Source organism: Benincasa hispida, chromosome 5 (genome assembly GCF_009727055.1).
Source record: "Benincasa hispida cultivar B227 chromosome 5, ASM972705v1, whole genome shotgun sequence".
NCBI classification, from domain to species: domain Eukaryota; kingdom Viridiplantae; phylum Streptophyta; class Magnoliopsida; order Cucurbitales; family Cucurbitaceae; genus Benincasa; species Benincasa hispida.
This window is the reverse complement of record NC_052353.1, coordinates 23,993,583-24,011,816: the sequence shown is the minus strand read 5'-3', so window position 1 is coordinate 24,011,816 and position 18,234 is coordinate 23,993,583. Positions and strand designations below refer to the sequence as shown.

At 31.8% G+C, this 18,234-nt stretch overlaps 1 protein-coding gene and 1 long non-coding RNA gene across 7 annotated transcripts; one reads left to right on the top strand and one right to left on the bottom strand.

Annotated features, from left to right (window-relative positions):
- Positions 1–6,559: 6,559 nt before the first annotated feature.
- On the bottom strand, positions 6,560–8,150 carry LOC120077461. Its single transcript, XR_005481753.1, has 3 exons — positions 7,697–8,150; positions 7,489–7,599; positions 6,560–6,704 (listed from the first exon to the last, which is right to left on the bottom strand). It is a non-coding gene; the product is annotated as an uncharacterized LOC120077461 (long non-coding RNA).
- A 2,866-nt stretch (positions 8,151–11,016) lies between these two features.
- LOC120077532 (zinc finger BED domain-containing protein RICESLEEPER 4-like) lies at positions 11,017–14,003 on the top strand. Of its 6 annotated transcripts, XR_005481772.1 has the most exons (4): positions 11,215–11,403; positions 12,730–12,888; positions 13,508–13,665; positions 13,756–13,998. XR_005481772.1 is itself a non-coding variant. In XM_039031443.1 (3 exons), exons 1-3 carry the CDS (start codon positions 11,298–11,300, stop codon positions 13,843–13,845), a joined length of 465 nt encoding a protein of 154 aa, XP_038887371.1. In that variant the 5' UTR covers positions 11,017–11,297; the 3' UTR covers positions 13,846–14,003. The 6 variants fall into 6 exon arrangements, 1 of the variants encoding a protein (XP_038887371.1); XM_039031443.1 differs by lacking the exon at positions 13,508–13,665 and having other exon boundaries at positions 11,017–11,403; positions 12,620–12,888; positions 13,756–14,003; XR_005481771.1 differs by having other exon boundaries at positions 11,206–11,403; positions 11,629–13,665; positions 13,756–13,999.
- The last annotated feature ends 4,231 nt before the right edge of the window (positions 14,004–18,234 follow it).

Genomic DNA, 18,234 nt, shown 5'->3' with positions numbered 1-18,234 from the left:
GTAGACTTATTGAATCGACGATCTGGTCACTCTCACCCATACAAATCAAATGACCACTTTCATAGACAGGAGTTCACAACACACTCAAGATTCAGGTCATGTTATGTAACACCCCGAATTTTTATTATTTATGTAATTTCAGTATTTTTTATTAATTGAGGGCTTTTTTTTTGGAATTTTTGGACTTAAGTGTAATTGCGGGAATTTAATTATTGACGTTCAAAATTATTGAATTTGGAAATTAATAGCCGGATTTAATTCCATTTTGGGAAGGAAAAGGATGTAATAAAATAAAGTGGAATAAGGAAAAGAATGTGTCGTTGTTGTTGTTATTATTATTATTATTATTATTTTATAAAACAAAAAGGAACCTTTCTCCTTCGTGAAAACGTGACCGTACCCTCCTCGTGAAAACCCTCGCCGCCCAGCCTCAGCCGCTCAGTGCCGCCCGCCGATTGCTCGCGTCTTCAGCCATGAAGCTCGCCGGTTCACTCGCACTAGATCTCGCCAGTCGGTCGACGTCGAGCCACTCCCGATCAACGCCTCAGACCCAGCCGTGCGTCCATCCGATGCAGTGCGCCGCCGCACCTCCCTGAGGTCGTCCGCGTTGGATCTGGAGGTTCCGACCGCACCTCCAGCAGTCGCCCGACGTCGCCTAACCCTGTTTGGTTGAGGCTGAGCCACTTGTCCAAGACCTCCGCCACTGCTCCATCCGGCCAGCTGCCAGTTCGATCTTCGCCGTCATTCCGTGAGGTTTTTTTGCCAGAAACTTGGAATCTGGGGTAAGATCTAAAGTTTGTGTTTTCTTGAATGGGTTTGGTCACCCATTGAGTTTGGATTTAATTTAGTTATACTGATTATGTTGTGAAATTTGGATTGAAGTTTCAAGGTGTCAAAAACCACTATCCAACAAAGTTTGATGTCAAATTCCTAATTATAGGTTATAAATAGATTGGTATCTCTATGTTAAGCTTAGAACAAATTTCTGGATCAACACATATTTTGGGTAAGTTGTTTTGTGGAGTTTGAGGTATTTTCGTATTTGAAATTTAGTTCTAAATGTCGGATTTAATTTTGATTATTGATTCAGGTGTGATTCAAGAATTTTACTAAGTTAAAGGAGGATGTGGATTACTTTTTGTTAGACTTGCATTGCATTGAGGTAAGTAATCTTACTACTGGAACTGTAATAGCATGATAGAATGATAGTATAGTATAACCGATGTATGTTCTTGTATGAGGATTTGAAAGATTAATTGTGCACATAGGCACTTGAATTCTAGTATGAGATGATATTTGATTCCATGAAGTTGTATTTGATCTGAAGATGTTGAGAAGTATATGTATGTTGTAGAACTATGATGTTGAGATGTATATGTATGTCGTAGAACTATGATGTTGAGATGTATATGTATGTTATAGAACCATGTTGAGACTGTGATAGTGTCCTCACTGATTAGTTAGATGCCCACTAAATATTGTGTTTCCTTCGGGATTCACCAGAGGTGGTGTTATCCTTCGGGATTCACCAGAGGTTGTGTTTTCTTCAGGATTCACCAGAGGTTGTGTTTCTTTTGGGATTCACCAGAGGTCATGTTTCCTTTGGGATTCCTTAGAGGTGGTGGTTTCCTTCCGGATCTGCCAGAGGTTGTGTTTCCTTCGGGATTCACTAGAGGTGGTGTTTTTCTTCGGGATTCATCAGAAGTTGTGGGTTCTAAGGGACTTACTAGAGATAGTGGGTATACTTAACTACAGTAGGATAAAAATCAATTTTTCATGTATGTATGTGCCCTATGAGGACTAAAGAAGTTTATATGTTTCCACCAGAGGTAGGCATCTAGAAGACATAGATGCCTAGCCTGACTCCAGTAGTAGGGTTACTTACTGAGTATTTTATACTCATCCTTTCTCATGTTGTTTCAGGTAAAGGTAGAGATGTACCGGCGATTGACAAGCGGAATTCGTGATCGAGCCACTAAGACCAGTTTTATGCTTTCGTTCATGATATTTAGATTTCTTTTCATGTTTTTCAACTTTCGGTTTTGATATTTGAAACTTACTATTAAGATTTGTTTTCAGACCTATTTATTATCATTTATGATTTACAGTTACCCTATTGTCTGTTTTTAATAATTGAATTTAATGAATGTCTTTTGAATTTACCTTATTTATTTAGCATTTAATTCACTATAAAAGGGTGTCGTTTTAAGTTCCATGCATGCATGTGTTTAGTAACGGCCTAACTTGAGTTCTAAGGGGTCGGGTCGTTACATGTTACCTATGGTCATCCTGGTGAAATGTAAGTCTCTATTATGAATGGTGTTATGATAGTAGTCATTTCGTGGTTCGATCTTATACAAACTCCTTTGTATAGAATACCCTCGCTCACAAGTCTCCACATGAATGACCAGGATCAGATCATTTGCAGAACTTTACAACAATTGTAACATCTACAAAGTGGGTCGTACTCGTAATGTCACCAGGATAAAGTATCCAACCTTATTCATATACTACAAACCATTTAGGTTATCACTTAAATATGATCCATGTCTCTATACACATGTTTAAGCTACAAGATAACCTTGGATTGATTAATACAATTAAATGTCAAATAAAACATCAAATATTTTATTAGATAAATAAGATGTTTGTACAATACAATTATAAACTATAGGACCCTACGAATTTAGGGCATCAACACCAATACTAAACTAGTAAATATTTTCAAGAAAATAGGAAAAGAAGCCAAATTTTCCATCAAAATCACTAGTTCTTGCAACCTAATTACAATTATGCTATAGAGCCATGTAATTTTGCATACAAAAATCAATTAAAATTGAGTTGTCAATTCATCTTTAAAAGATTTTATTGTGATTAACAGCAAGAACATTCAAAAACAACAAATTACAAGAGGAAAATTAAAGAAAAGTCTCAAGAATTGATTAATCTAACATAATCCACAAGAAAGAAAACTTGTCTACTCACGAAGTAGCAAAATCTTCAAGAAATCCATTGAATCTTACAAGAAAGTGATACAATAATGAAGAAATTACATAATTCTCTCTCAAAATCGTAAAAGATGGCTTTCCCCAATTTTCGAAAAAAGTTGTTTTTAATAGATGCAGGTCGCAGCGTTGTAACCCTTGAGTGACGCTTGCCTAACGCTCATTTGCGCAAAGGTGCACATGCGGATTTTTATTTTTCGTCAATGTTCGTAGCGTTGCAACGCTGCCCTATTTTTTAGACTGTTGCTTTCTGTTTGAGGTAGTGTTGGGCCTTTGTATTTTTCTAGCATTGGAACGCTGCTTCAGTGATGGTAAAATAGTAAATATCTTGACTTCTTCTAATTAGGTAGTTTTTGGCCCCTTTTTGCTCTTTTTAACTCTTAACTTTTTCTAATTTCTCGAAAGTGCTCTCGAGACTATTTTACCTATAAAATTGTCATATTAAGAAAATTAATAGTATAAAATTGAGGGAATTAGTATGTAAAATATAGTTCTTTTCAAGACCTATCAAATTACCTCCAACTTAGCTCTTGATCGTCTCGAGCAAGTAAAGGTAAAAACATCCATTCAATCAAGGCAACAATATGAATCACTAATTTGTTTGTTCATTCAAATTGTTTATATGCTCAGTTGACTTACACAAATGTTTAATTCTTAACTATTTTCTCAACAATCAAGGAAACATTGATATAAATAAGCATTTAGAAAGTTAGAATTTATTAACAATCAATTGAGACTTATTTTTTAAAAGAAAATTTTTTTTTCTAGCAAAATAATGAAAGAAACGGGTGCAAAGTTTTAGTTTATTTAAGATTCTAAGGCTAGTGAAAGATTCTATCTAACTCTCAATTCTTCTTCGCCCTACACTGGCTCAGTTATCGGTCTAATATATACCTAAACTTACAAAAAAAAGAGGAAATTCTAAGACAAAGGTGCCTTTTATAAACTCACACACACAAATCTTAATTGGCATTTATTTTATCTAGAGGGATAACTTTCACACTCACACCATCCCTATCACTCTTTTCTCGTGGGCCCTAACTAGACACAATGGAAGTAGCTCTTTTCACCTCTATCCATGCACACAAACGTTAGTGAAGTTATGTTATTTTGCAATCTTGCTTTATTTTTATTTTTTACATGCTAGCAACTTTTTCTTTCAGGCATGACCCTATTTTATCATTTTGTCTAGACTTGCTTCTAAAAAAAGTTGGTCGTTCTAAAGACCAAAAGTTTTCCTATCAAGATGATAAAGAAAATCAAATAGAAATGACATTTCTAAAAGTCTAGGATTCTAAATAAACATGAAAACAAAGCATTCAATTTTTTTATGAAATTAAAAAGAAAATAAATTTTCTTTTGAAAAATGGTTTCAAGATTTTGTTAGAAAAATTTAAAATGTCTAAAATTTTGTTTGTATCTTTGCTAAAAAAGTGTGTCATCAAACTTTCATTGATAAGAATGAAATGATTGTGTAGAAATCTAATGAGAACATAAAACAAAATGAATGTGATTATTTTATTTTGTATTTTCATGCATTCATTCAATCATGCATTTATTCATTTATAGAAAAATGAGTAAAGAGTCATTTTATACATGAAGAAGTCATGGAGTATTTAAAAAGAATATGAAAAATCATTCTTAACATGAAAAACATAATTCATCAAGAAGTAAAAAATTTTCAATTTCAAAATAATAAAGCCATCATCAAGATATTAGAGCCATAAACATATAGTCAAGATATCAAAGTATCAAATTGACAAAATCTAGTCTAACCCGAGCTCAAATGCTCAAGGGTTGTAGACATGCATTTATATATCATTATAGAGCAAAAAAAATAAGTAGGACTCATTTTTCTATGAAAAAAATAAAAATATAAAAAATATGCAAGCATTGTTTCTCACCCCCAACTTAAAAATCGAACATTGTCCTCAATGTTTAAAATATGCATATAAGTTCAAGAACAAAAAGTAAGGGATGTAGAGAGAAACTTCCCTGGTTTTTGTGGTTGCTTATTCTTTTGATTGTGAGAATTCCTTGCTTTTATTTGGGTTTTCCTTTTTCTTGAGTTTACCTACAAATAAAAAGAAAAACCAATTATTCTTTCATTCTTTTATTTATTAACAAAATATGCTAAGAAATGCAAAAGTAGCAAAGAAAAACAAAAACAAAAGAATTGAAAATAAAAAGAAAGAGAAAATTTATCTTTTTTTGTATATTTTTAGCACCGCTTGCTCGACGTTGGTGAAGAAGGAGATCATATGTATGAGAGATTAGTCAAATGTAAGTCTAATTGAACTTATTTACATGTCCTTCGTTGTAGAATTTAAGCATGTGTCGATTCCCCTTGAAAAATTTTCCTGTTTCAAAACTTTTAATCTCAACTACACCATAAGAGCAAACATTTGTAATTTCAAAAGGACCTAACCACTTAGACTTAAGTTTTCTAGGCATCAATTGTAATCTAAAATTAAAAAGAAATACTTTTTTTTTTTTTACCAATTTTGAAGTCCTTTCTTATCAAACCCATATCATGAATAAACTTGATTTTCTCTTTACAGATCTTGGAGTTTTCGTAAGCATTATGTCTTAATTCTTCTATTATTGTAATTCTAAAAGTCTTTCCTCTCCATCTTGGATTAAATTTAAATTACTTTGTTTTACCGTCCAATACGCTTGTGTTCAATCTCAACAGGAAGATCGAACATCCTGCCATATACAATTCTATATGGGGTTGTTCCAATAGGTGTCTTAAAAGTGGTTCTATAAGTCCAAAGTGCATCATTAAGATGGGAGCTCCAATCTTTTCTTTTTAGGTTGACCGTCTTTTTAAGAATGCTTTTCACTTCTCGATTGGAAATTTTAGATTGGCCATTTGTTTGAGGATGATATGGGGTTGCAACTCGGTGGTGTACTCTATATTTCCTCAATAATGCTCTATAGTTCTATTACAAAAATGTGTTCCTTGATCGCTTATAATAGCCCTAAAAATTCTAAATCTACAAAAGATATTATTTTTTAGAAATCCTGAAATAGTAGAAGCATCATTAGTCCTAATGGAGATTGCCTCAACCCACTTTGAAACATAATATATGGTAAGTAAAATGTACAAATATCCAAATGAAGAAGGGAATGAGCCCATAAAATCTAAGCCCCAAACATCAAATATTTCACATACAAGAATGGAGTTACGTGGCATGCCATTTCTTTTTTATAAAGACCTAGAGTTTTTACACTTATCACAAGATTTGTAAAATGCATAAGAGTCGGCAAATAAAGAATTTCAAAATAGTCCTAAGACTAAAATTTTTCTAATAGTTCTTTTTGGACTAAAATGACCTCTGCATGTGTGCTCATGACAAAAGGACAAAACAGACTCAAACTCTTCATTGGAGACACATCTCTTTATTATTTGATATCAACAAAATTTTCATAGATAAGAAGGATCCCATACAGAATATTTAGAGTCACTTTTAAGTTTAGACTTTCTAGATGAAGATATATAAAAGGGAAACTTACCAGTCACAAGATAATTAACCATGTTGGCATACCACAGTAGGAAAGTAGTTACCCTGAAAAGATGTTCATCAGGCAAGTCTTCTCTAATTGGAATTGACTCCTCTTCTTGCACAATTCGGCTTAGGTGGTCGGCTACTGAATTCTCTGATCCTTTCTTGTCTTTGATGGTTAAGTTAAATTCTTGCAAAAAAAAAAAAAATGATCCACCTTATGAGTTTGGGTTTGGATTTTTTCTTTGTCTTGAGGTACCTAAGAGCGGCATGGTCAATGTAAATAATGATTGGAAAACCAAGGATATAAGATTTAAACTTATCTAAAGCAAAAATAATGGAAAGAAACTCCATTTTGGTGGTGGAATAATTGATTTGAGTTGAGTTGAGAGTCCTTGATGCGAAACAAATAACAAGACACTTCTTATCTACTCTATGTCCCAATACTGCCCTAACTACCAGATTGCTAGCATCACACATGATCTCGAATGGCAAGTCCCATCGAGATGGTTGAAGGATTGGAGTTGAAGTCAACTTCTCTTTAAGTTTGTCAAAGGTTTCCTTGCATTCATTTTTGAAGTCAAATGTGGCATCTTTTTGAAGTAGACTAGACAAAGGGAGTGCAATTTTGGAAAAATCTTTAATGAACCTTCTATAGAATCCTACACTCCTCGCACTTTCCTAATATTTTAAGGATAAGGAAGGTTAGCAATGACATTTATTTTTTCGTTATCTACCTCTATTCCTTTAGATGACACAAGATGTCCTAATACAATATCATGTGAAGCCATGAAATGACATTTTTCATAATTGAGGACTAAATTGGTTTTTTATGCATCTTTTTAAAATCAAGCTCAAGTTGTGTAAACAATCGTCAAAGGAATTACCATACACTGTGAAATCATCCATGAAAATTTCTATGTACTTTTCTACATAGTCAAAGAAAATACTCATCATGCATCGTTGAAACGTACCTGGGACATTGCATAGCCCAAATGCCATCCTCCTAAAAGCATATGTATCGTAAGTGTATGTAAAAGTTGTCTTTTCTTGATCTTCCTATACTATTGGTATTTAGTAAAATCCTGAGAATCCATGAAGAAAGCAAAAATATGGTTTCTCGATAAGCCATTTAACCATTTGGTCAATGAAAGGAATAGAAAAGTGATCTTTTTTAGTTACCTCGTTTAGCTTTCTGAAATCTATGCACATTCTTCAACTGTTTTGTACTTTCATTGGGATCATTTCACCTTGATCATTTTTCACTATGGTCATGTCGATTTTCTTGGGCACCAAGTGTATCGTACTTACCCATTGACTATTTGGAACTGGCTATATTATTCCGGCTTCATGAAGTTTGATGATTTCCTTATGAACTATCTCCTTCATTGTAGGATTAAGTCTCCTTTGGGGTTGGACGGTAGCCTTGGCTCCATCTTCTAGAATAATCCTGTGCATACAAAGGGAAGGACTTATCCCTTTAATATCATCCAGAGTCCACCGATTACCTTTCGTAGAATTTCAATGTTTCCAATAAAGTGCATTCTTGAGAAGATGTGAGTTCTTTAGAAATAATAACTGGAAAAGCATTTTCATCTCCAAGGAAGACATACTTGAGGTGTGAAGGAAGAGCCTTAAGCTCAATCCCTTGTACCTGTGATTCAACATCCTTATTAGAAGAATTATTATTAAAATCAAAGTCATTAGAAGAAAGCAATGAGTTAGCCGAAGAGTCATCGTCGTCAAAATCAATAGAGGGGGCAACCAAACAATCAAAATTTTCATCAATAGACAACAACAATTCATCAATCACATCACATGTATCAATGACACAAACAGACAAATGCTCTTCTGAAAATTTCATAGCATCATAGATGTTGAATGATTTACTTCTCTATCAAATTCAACTGACAAAGACCATTTATCTACATCAATTCTAGTTTTTGTAGTTTTCATGAAGGGTCTAACTATTTTTGGGTTTATTACTTCTCTTTTTTTTTATATATTTTTTTAAGGAATTCAAAATTAAAATAAAGCCAATTGTACGGTTCTCCGGCAATGACGCCAATTTGTTCGAGCCAAAAATGATGTCGTTAATTCAACTTAACCCAAAACAAATAGAATTTGTAAAACACACACAACTACTAATACTACCACATAGTAACAATGGAAGCACGAGATCGATCCTCGGGGAACCTCTATTAATTGGCAAAATTGACTTTTGAAATCCAAATTGTGGGTTAGTTTGTTGATCTTTAAGAAACTAAGTAAAAGTAAAACAAGAATTAAAATGATTTTTTGATAATGAGACTAATGAGAGAGTATAAAAATTATGTAAGAAAATCAATGGAAAAAGGATCTTGGGGATTTTATGCAGATTAATCTAATTCTATCATAGACTTAATTGATTTTAGGCAATTCAATTGTTCCATAGTTTATAAGGCTAAGACCTAATGCCCTAATTAGCCAATTAACCTAAATTGGTCAATTAACCCTAATTTAGTTCATAAATGCTTCCTAAAGACATTCCACATTTAATTCCTAAATTGCATGTATTTCTTGGGTTTTTTTTAACTATGACCTTCTTGAAATTAAAAAGACTACAATCAAGCATGATTAATACGAATGTTCTAAACTAGTAAATCTTTTCAAGAAAATAGAAAAAGAAGTCCAAACTTTCCATTAAAATCACTAGTTCTTGCAACCTAATTACAATTATGCTATAGAGCCATGTAATTTTGCATACAAAAATAAATTAAAATTGAGTTGTAAATTCATCTTTAAAACATTTTATTGAGATTAACAACAAGAATATTCATGAACAACAAATTACAAGAGGAAAATTAAAGAAAAGTCTCAAGAATTGATTAATCTAACATAATTCCAAAGAAAGAAAACTTACCTATTCATGAAGTAGCAAAATCTTCGAGAAATCCATTGAATCTTGTAAAAAAAATGATACAAAAATGAAGAAGTTACAGAATTCTCTCTCAAAATGAAGAAATTAAAGAATTCTCTCTCAAAATCGTGAAAATTGATCTCAAAATCTTAAAAATGGGCTCTTGCCAATTTATGGAAAATTTGGTTTTTAATGGATGCACGTCATAGCCTTGCACCCTTTGAGTGACGCTGGCCCATCGCCCATTTGCACAAAGGCGCGCGTGAATTTTTATTTTTCTTGTCAATATTCGTAACATTGTAACACTACCCTATTTTACAGAATATTGTTGCTTTCTGACTTATAACGTTGAGGCAACGTTGGGCCTTTGTATTTTTCTAGCATTGCAATGCTGCTTCAGTGATGAAAAATGGTAAATATCTTCACTTCTTCTAATTATGTGATTCTTGGCTCGTTTTTGCTCCTTTTAGCTCCAAACTTCTTCTAATTGGTCGAAAGTGCTCCCGAGACTATTTTACCTATAAAATTGACATATTAAGAAACTTAATAATATAAAATTGAGGGAGTTAACATGTAAAATATAGTTCTTTTCAAGATCTATCAGTATGCTAGAATTTATAGTCTAATTTTGGATCTTAGGATGCATGCTTGATTGAGTTAGGGTTTTCCTATTAATTAATCGACACAATGGAATCCTAAAGCTTAATGAGTATGTGCATAGTCTTAATTGATTGCTATCGAACCCAATTAGGATTTAATGCATGTAGTTTACTAAGACGCTTTCTTGTTTCGGTCCTAGCTTGTTGTCCGCCAATCTTGTCAAGCGAGTGTTTGTATGCATAAATCGATTGTATGTCCAATTAATGGATTTTTATATTGAAATTACATAGGATCTCTCTCGTTCTCGAAATTAGATAATTCCTATCCCATGTTTACATTTATCCGCTTTTATTTTAATTTCTTGTACGTTTGTGCAACAACTTAACTTTATAGGACTTATACTAGGCCGTTACTACATACATGCATAAATCTCAAAATGGCTCTCTCATAAATTTTAATTAAATCAAACAAATTTTATTAAATAAATAACTTTTGTAAAATCTAAATAACTGAAAATCTTTGATCGCAATCCCCTTGAAATATAAGTTCACAATAAATTTTATGAAATTTTATAAATAAAAGTTTCAACAATGGAACTCTAAACCTATGTCCTCTATATGCCACTCTCTGGTGGGACGTGCATAAACCTATACATACATAGGATGGCTAACTAGTGGTTAATTGAACCCACTATATAGTAGATTAGGTGCACCCACAAATCTCTAGTGAATCCCGAAGGAGATACAAACCTCTGGTGAAGTCCCAAAGGAGATCACCACCTCTGGTGAATCTCAAAGAAAACATGTACCTCTAGTGAATCCCGAAGAAAATATAAACCTTTGGTGAAATCTCGAAGAAAACATGTACCTCTAGTGAATCCCGAAGAAAACATAAACCTTTGGTGAAATCTCGAAGGAGATCACCACCTCTAGTGAATCCCAAAAGAAACAAAAACCTCTAGTGAATCCTAAAGAAAATCACCACCTAGGGGTGTCCAAAAAATTGAAGACCTGAAAAAACCGAACAACCCAACCCAACCCACCTGATTTGGGTTGGTTCTAAAAAAAATTGGTTTGGTTTGAATTTTTCTTTTTTTAATAAATCCGAGTAGGTCGATTCCGTTCGTGAGTTCATAAGGTCGAAATTCGGGTCGACCGAACCAACCAAATTTTTAATAAACCCAAGGCCCAGCGCCCCAGCCCATTTTTTAAGGCTTTAATAGACCATCATGGTCGTCTCCCTCTCCATCAGACACGTTGCCATTGGGGATTCGTGACGAGAAGAATGAAACGTCTTCTCATCTCCTCTCCACTCGGCGCCACTCAGTCTTCTTCTCCAGCTCCGCTCCGTCACCGTCTTCTTCCACTGTCTCCGTCTTCGTCTTCCATCGGTAAGCCCACGTCTGTCTCCCAATTGTTTGCGTCATAGGTTGACTGCTTTTCCACTAGGCTTGTAACTTCTTGAGTGGTATTATTTAATCCCAACACATCTATCTTCTTCTGAAGTAGTATTGTTTGATTTTCCCAATTATTTTAAGTTACTTCTCTTCACTCACTGTTTGTGTTTCATATTCACAATTTTTTTTTTTATTTTTCTTTATTTGTTAATATTGTAGATGGAAAACAGTGAGTTGATCAATAATGAATCACCACCTATAAATATTCTCGATGCATGTTCTAAACCATCGAAAATGACAGTCATTGGTAAGAGAAAACCAGCTAACTTTATAAGGATGGAAAAATCTAACACCGAGGTATAAGATGCAAATGTAACTATTGTGCTAAAGACTATGCTTGTGACACTTCTTCATGTGGAACTAGTACCTAATGGAAGCATTTGCGAAAACAAGGAAAAAAAGATTCATTCATAGAGAAACCTAAATGGCAAACTATACTAAAGTTTCAATAAAATGAAACTGATGTTAAAGGTACTATGAATATGAATCTTTTATATGTGCCTTTAGTCAACAAAGAGTTAGAAATGCATGTGCTAAGATGCTAGTATTATCTGAGATACCATTTAGATTTGTAGAGACAAAGGAGTTTAAAGAATTTTATGATGTTGCAAGTCTTAAGTTTGATATTCCTTCAAGAATCACAATTGCTAGGATATTTATTAGTTGTATGTGGATGAAAACAAATTGTTGAAATCAACTTTAATCAAAAGTGGTCAAAGAGTGAGCCTCACAACAGATACTTGGACTTCCTTACAAAACATCAATTACATGGTTCTTACAGCACATTTTGTTGATTCTGAATGGAATACTGAAAAGAATATTGAATTTATGTCAAGTGCCTAATCATGAGGAAGAGACAATTGGTAAAGTAATTGAATGTTGTCTATTGGATTGAGGTATTGATAAAGTTTTTCAATTTTTGTTGATAATGCAACTTCAAATGATTCGATAATCTCATATATGAAGAGAAAACTAATGATTTAGAAGTCTCTTATTTTGGATGGTGAATTTTTGCATATGAGTTGTTGTGCTCATATTATGAACTTGATTGTCAATGACGGATTGAAAGAATTGCATGATTCGATAACTAGTGTGTGAAATGTTGTAAGATATGTTAGATCTTCTTCTAAGTGATTGAAATTTTTTTTAGAATGTGTTGGACATGAAAAGATTGAACCTAAAGCCTTTGTTTGTGTGGATGTGTCTACGAGATGGAATTCAACATATTTGATGCTTGACCATGCTTTAAAATTTGAAAAGGCTTTTCAATGCTTAGAAGAAGAGGATGAAGATTTTGTACATTACTTTACTGAAGATGAGAATGGAAAGAAAAGAAAGGGGCCACCGACCTTAGCCGATTGGAACCATGTTAGAACATTTATCAAATTTTTGAAGATGTTTTATGATCTTACATTGAAGGTTAGTGGTTCAACTTATGTCACTTCTAATACATTTTTTCATGAACTTTGTGGGATTCAACGACGTTTAATAGGTTGGAGCCAAATTATAAATAGTGTGATATATATTATGGCTTCTAATATGAAAATAAAATTTGATAAGTATTGGGGTTCTCTTGACAAGATGAACAAAGTGTTGTTTCTAGCTATTGAGCTTGATCCACGATATAAGTTGGATTATGTGTCCTTTTGTTTCATAAGTATCTATGAGGATGAAGTTGCTAGAACAATGACTGATGAGGTGAAAGTTAGTTTGATGTAATTGTATAAGTTTTATGAGACAAGTGATTCAAGTGGTCATGCTTTTGAACAACCATGTCACATAGTTGAAATAAGTGAGGATTGTGATGATATGGAAATGGAATTACGGTTGGAATACAAACGAAGAAGAGAAAATTTTGAATGAAATAAGAAATGGTGTGGAGAGATATTTGTCAAAACCTAATGAGGATCTGATCGAAAATTTTGATATTTTGAATTGGTGGAAATTAAATGCTCCCAAATACAAAGTTTTTATCATAAGTTGCTCGAGATGTCTTAGCCATACCAGTGTTAACGGTTGCTTCTGAATCAACATTTAGTACGGGAGGTAGAATACTGGACTCTTTTAGAAGTTCTTTAAGTCCTAAGATGGTGGAGGCTTTAATATGTACACAAAATTGGCTACGTGCGAAGCCAATGTTGTTAGATCTTACTCCACAAACTGAAGAATTGGAAACGTGTGATCAAGTTTTATCCGGTAATGTTATCTTTTATATATTTTCTCTATATTAATATATTGAAGTTATGATAATATTGTTATATAATTTATTTTTTAAATCTTGTTTAGGATTCAAGGAGCAAGTTCAATCAGGATCATAAATGGGTCGTTCAAGTCTATTGGTCGTTGTTCAAAAATTCAATGGATTGCTCTTTTTAGTGGATTTTGTGGATACTACAGTCGTATTTATAGATTTTTAAGACTTTTGTAGACATTATAGTCTTACTTTAAGGATTTTGTAGACATTTGAAAACACTGTTATCTTTATTTTGAATTTTGTAGACATTATAGTCTTACTTTAAGGACTTATTTTGTTATCACAGATTTTGGATATTGTTATTGTGGAATCTTATGTGTTAGCATCTTTATTGGTGAATCCTATTTTAATTTGATTCTATGTATGTTTCTTTTATTTCAATGAATATTTTATAGTTAATTCAAATCTTTGAACATTATTAATTTATTAGGATATTTAACATTTTCCATATGAGATCATGAGTAAAGAACTAAGATCCTCTCCAGTTTTTACGGATTGGTTTGGTTTGGGTTCATAATTTAATAATGGTTAGTTTGGATTAGAAAAATACACAAACCGAAGCATAGGGTTGGACTTAAAAGATTTCCAAACTCAACCCAACTCACGAATACCCCTATCACCACCTTTGGTGGTATCTAATTACGAGTAAGGGTAACTATCACTATCATAAACATAACGTGCATCATAAAACATAGTCCCACAAATATGCAAATACATATCATCATGTTCAATGTTCATCTAGCAAATCATATAAACAAAATAATTTAGTTCATGCTTGCACTCATAACATGTTTCAAATATAATCAAGATCAGTCTATTTATCCCTCATGCATCTCGATGCAAACAATCTTGGAATCCTCAAAATTAATCTTAAATTTATCGGCTGGCACAAAGCCAATTCCAATAGTAAGATTACTTACTTCAAATATTGGTCACAAAAAATAGTCCATGATAATAATCTCCCTAAAACTTTTGTAAGACTTGAATCAATCCTTATAACACAATTTACAAATTTAATTTAGCACCCCTAACCCAAAATAATAAATCCAAAGTTTTAAAATTAACTTACCACTTACCCAAAACTTATCAATTTTTTTAAAAAAATTGTCCAAAATTGATTTCTTCCTCGATGAGCAAGGTCCCAAAAATCCCAAATCTTGAACCTGAAGTCCAAAAGATGTTAAAAAATTTTAATCCAAACCAAATGAGTAAATAAACCCCTCAAAGAAAAAATCCAAATATCTTACTCAAGGTTTTCAAGATTCCAGTGAGAAACAGCCCAAAACAGCGTAAACCAAGGCAGTGGCGGCCGGCTATTGGATATAGAAGAGGGGTGGCGAGTGGCTGAAACAGATGAACAAACATCGACGGGCAATGCAGATGTGACTGGGAACGAAATCAACCGGCGGGCGACAAAGCTTGAGCGGCTAAAAAAGGAGAACGACGCAGCTTGCTAGACAGAAACTGGTAGTGGCAGACTTGACTTCAGCGACGGCAGCTCCAGCAACGGAGTGAGGGCGGCGCGAAGATCGGCGAAGGAGGTGATTAGGGCTGGTGAACGACTGCGTGAATGAAAACGTACAAGGGGGTCGCACGTGCACAGTTCGAGAGGGAGAGAGAGAAAATATTGTTCTCTTTTTTTTTTTTCTTTTCATTTCTTTTCTAATTTCTCTTTTCTCTTTTCTTTTTCTTTTTCTTTTTCTCAAATAACTTATAAATCACCCTTAACACAAATCAACTATTTATAATAACTCAAACCTCTTTCTTTTTCTTTCTCTAAATTTCAAATATCAAAAATCCTTTTTGGATTTCAAATCCCAATTCCTTGCCGAAAAATAATTCCAAATCAATTATCTGTCTATTTAGTTTAATTATATTCTTCAAAAATCTTAAAAAAACCAAAATTCTCAATTTTAATTCAATATTTTAAATTAAATTAAAATTAAAATAATTTGACATAAATTTCAAACTTTCCCTTAATCAAATTTAAATTCAAAAATTCTTTTCTGAACAAATATTAAAATTGAATTATCCTTTCACAATAATCCAATTTAATCTTTAAAAATCCAAAATAACCCTCAAGTATTACAAAATAAATTAATTTAAATTACACAAACATTTAGGATATCACATAAACATTGCTAAAAATTAATAAATTAAAAAAAATTGAACATTTTTTCCGCGGAAAATTTCACGGGAACGGAAAATGAAATAGGGGGCGGAAATGGGAATTGGGAAGGCTTTCCGTCCATGGACATCTCTAGTTAACATTCAAATATTATTTATATTTTTTTTTTTAAAAAAAAACATAAAAGCACGAATAATAGATTTATAATTAATTGAAATAAGTGCTCTATATCCCATAAATGATTTAAATAATTATTTTCTCGTTTGAACTTTAAAAAATTGTTATACATAGAGAAGAAGAAACACACCCATCAAAACCCAACGGCACCTGACTTTCTTGAGAAAACTTAAATGTTTATGTAACTAAAGAAAAAGGAAAATAAAAAAGGTGAGAATATTGAGGAATAATGTTTTGGTGTATAAAACGACATTCACATAACTCATTCGCCACAAAATGCCAAGCAATTTAAAACCACTTTAATTAGCACCAAGAGACATGATTTTTTTAATATTTATTTATTTATAACTTCGAAACTTTATATACTTATTTTTTTTAAAAAAAATACATTTGAGCATATAATTGAAAAGCTTTAAAAGAATAACTCCAAAACAATTCTCTTCCAAGAACACCAACAAAAACCTCCCAATATATATATATAGGTTTCTCAGAAACCGTGTTGACAGATCCTAAAAAATAATAATTTTCAAATAGTATAGTTTTTGTTAAAATAATATTTTTATTCCTATAATTTAGAGTTTATTCAATTTTAATTTTCGTGTTTTTAAATATTTTATGTCAAAGCGAGCATAGCTTAATTGACATGCAAGTGTGTTTTAAGTCTACCTTTTATCATACTAAAAAAAATAGTTTTTATACTTTTAGTAATTAGTGTTGAATTTAGTTTCTGTTGCTAGTTTATTTTATTTTTTAAGAATTTTTTTTTATTTATTAATATTTTTCTACAATATTGAAAACATATACAAATATTATTATTTAGCCTAACTTTTTAATGAAAGAATATGAATTAAAATTAGATGTTTAATAGAGAGAGGACTAAAATTGAATGAATTCTAATATATAGGGATAAAAAAAGCATTTTAACTTATTATCTCATAGTACTCAATTAAAGTCGAATGAACATAGTTCAAGTGGCCTAAAATAAATACCATCAATTTCGAAATTGACGTCAAAGATTATGTTATCATAATTTTAGCCTCAAATATGTAATTTAGTCAATTAAGGCTTAAAGTTAGTCTAAATCTTTCTACTCTAACTCTTGTGTATAAATTTCCTTGTAAATCTATTGGTAATGCATCGAGGTATTGATATTAACATGTTGGATTCCCCTCGTATCCTAATTTTTTTTAAAAAAAAGAAAAACAAAAAAAAAAAGTACTCATTTCATTTTTCTAAAATAATTGGTTTATGATTCTAAGAAGAATCATTTAGATCTATTTGGTAACTATTTTATTTTTTTTTTGTTTTATTTTTTAAAATTAAGCCTATTTCATCTATATTTCTTACCATGATTTACATCGATGTTAAGTAGAGTTATTAAATTCTAAGCCAAATTTCAAAAACAAAACCAACTTTTTGAAATTTACTTTCTTTTTTCCTCAAAATTTGCATAGTTTTTTAAACCATTGGTGAAAAGTAGATAACAAAAGAAAGAAATTTAGAGGTGAAAGTAATGTCTAAATGCTTAATTTTTTAAAAAATAAAAAATAAAAAAACAAAATGGTTACAAAACGGACCTTAAATTTATAATCTATTGTTTATATTTTCAAAGTTGGTTTTTTTTCTTGGGAGGAAATTCGAGAAATATTTTTAGATCAATATGTTATTTATCATATTGTAAATTACAAAAGTAGTTTAATTTAAAGTTGTTCCTTCTGAAAAAAAAAATCTTTTGTATAACAAATACTATTTCAAAACCTTTTTGTTACAATATTTGCCATCTCTTTTTTTCATTATTAAGTGTTCATTATTTTTTATTCAAACAAAATAGTTTACATCCCAAATACAAACCATTATAATTTAAACTAAAATAGACGGTAACCCAAACACAAATTATTATAATTTATAGACTATTATAATCAATGGACTATAATAACTACTAATTATAATGACCTTCTCCCACCTTAAATTATAATAATTTATGTTTGGAACATTTAAATGGGACCTTTAATATTAATATTATATTTTTCTTCTTTCCTTTTTATTTTGTGTCCACAGTTTAGATGGTTATAGTTTTTTTGTGAAAAAATGCATACCCACTTTATGCATTTAATTAATTTTCTTTTACCATTTTTTTTTCTTTGTTCTTTAAAAACATTAATTTGTGATAGTGGGAATGTTTATTTACCATGTGAGGTTTCTATCA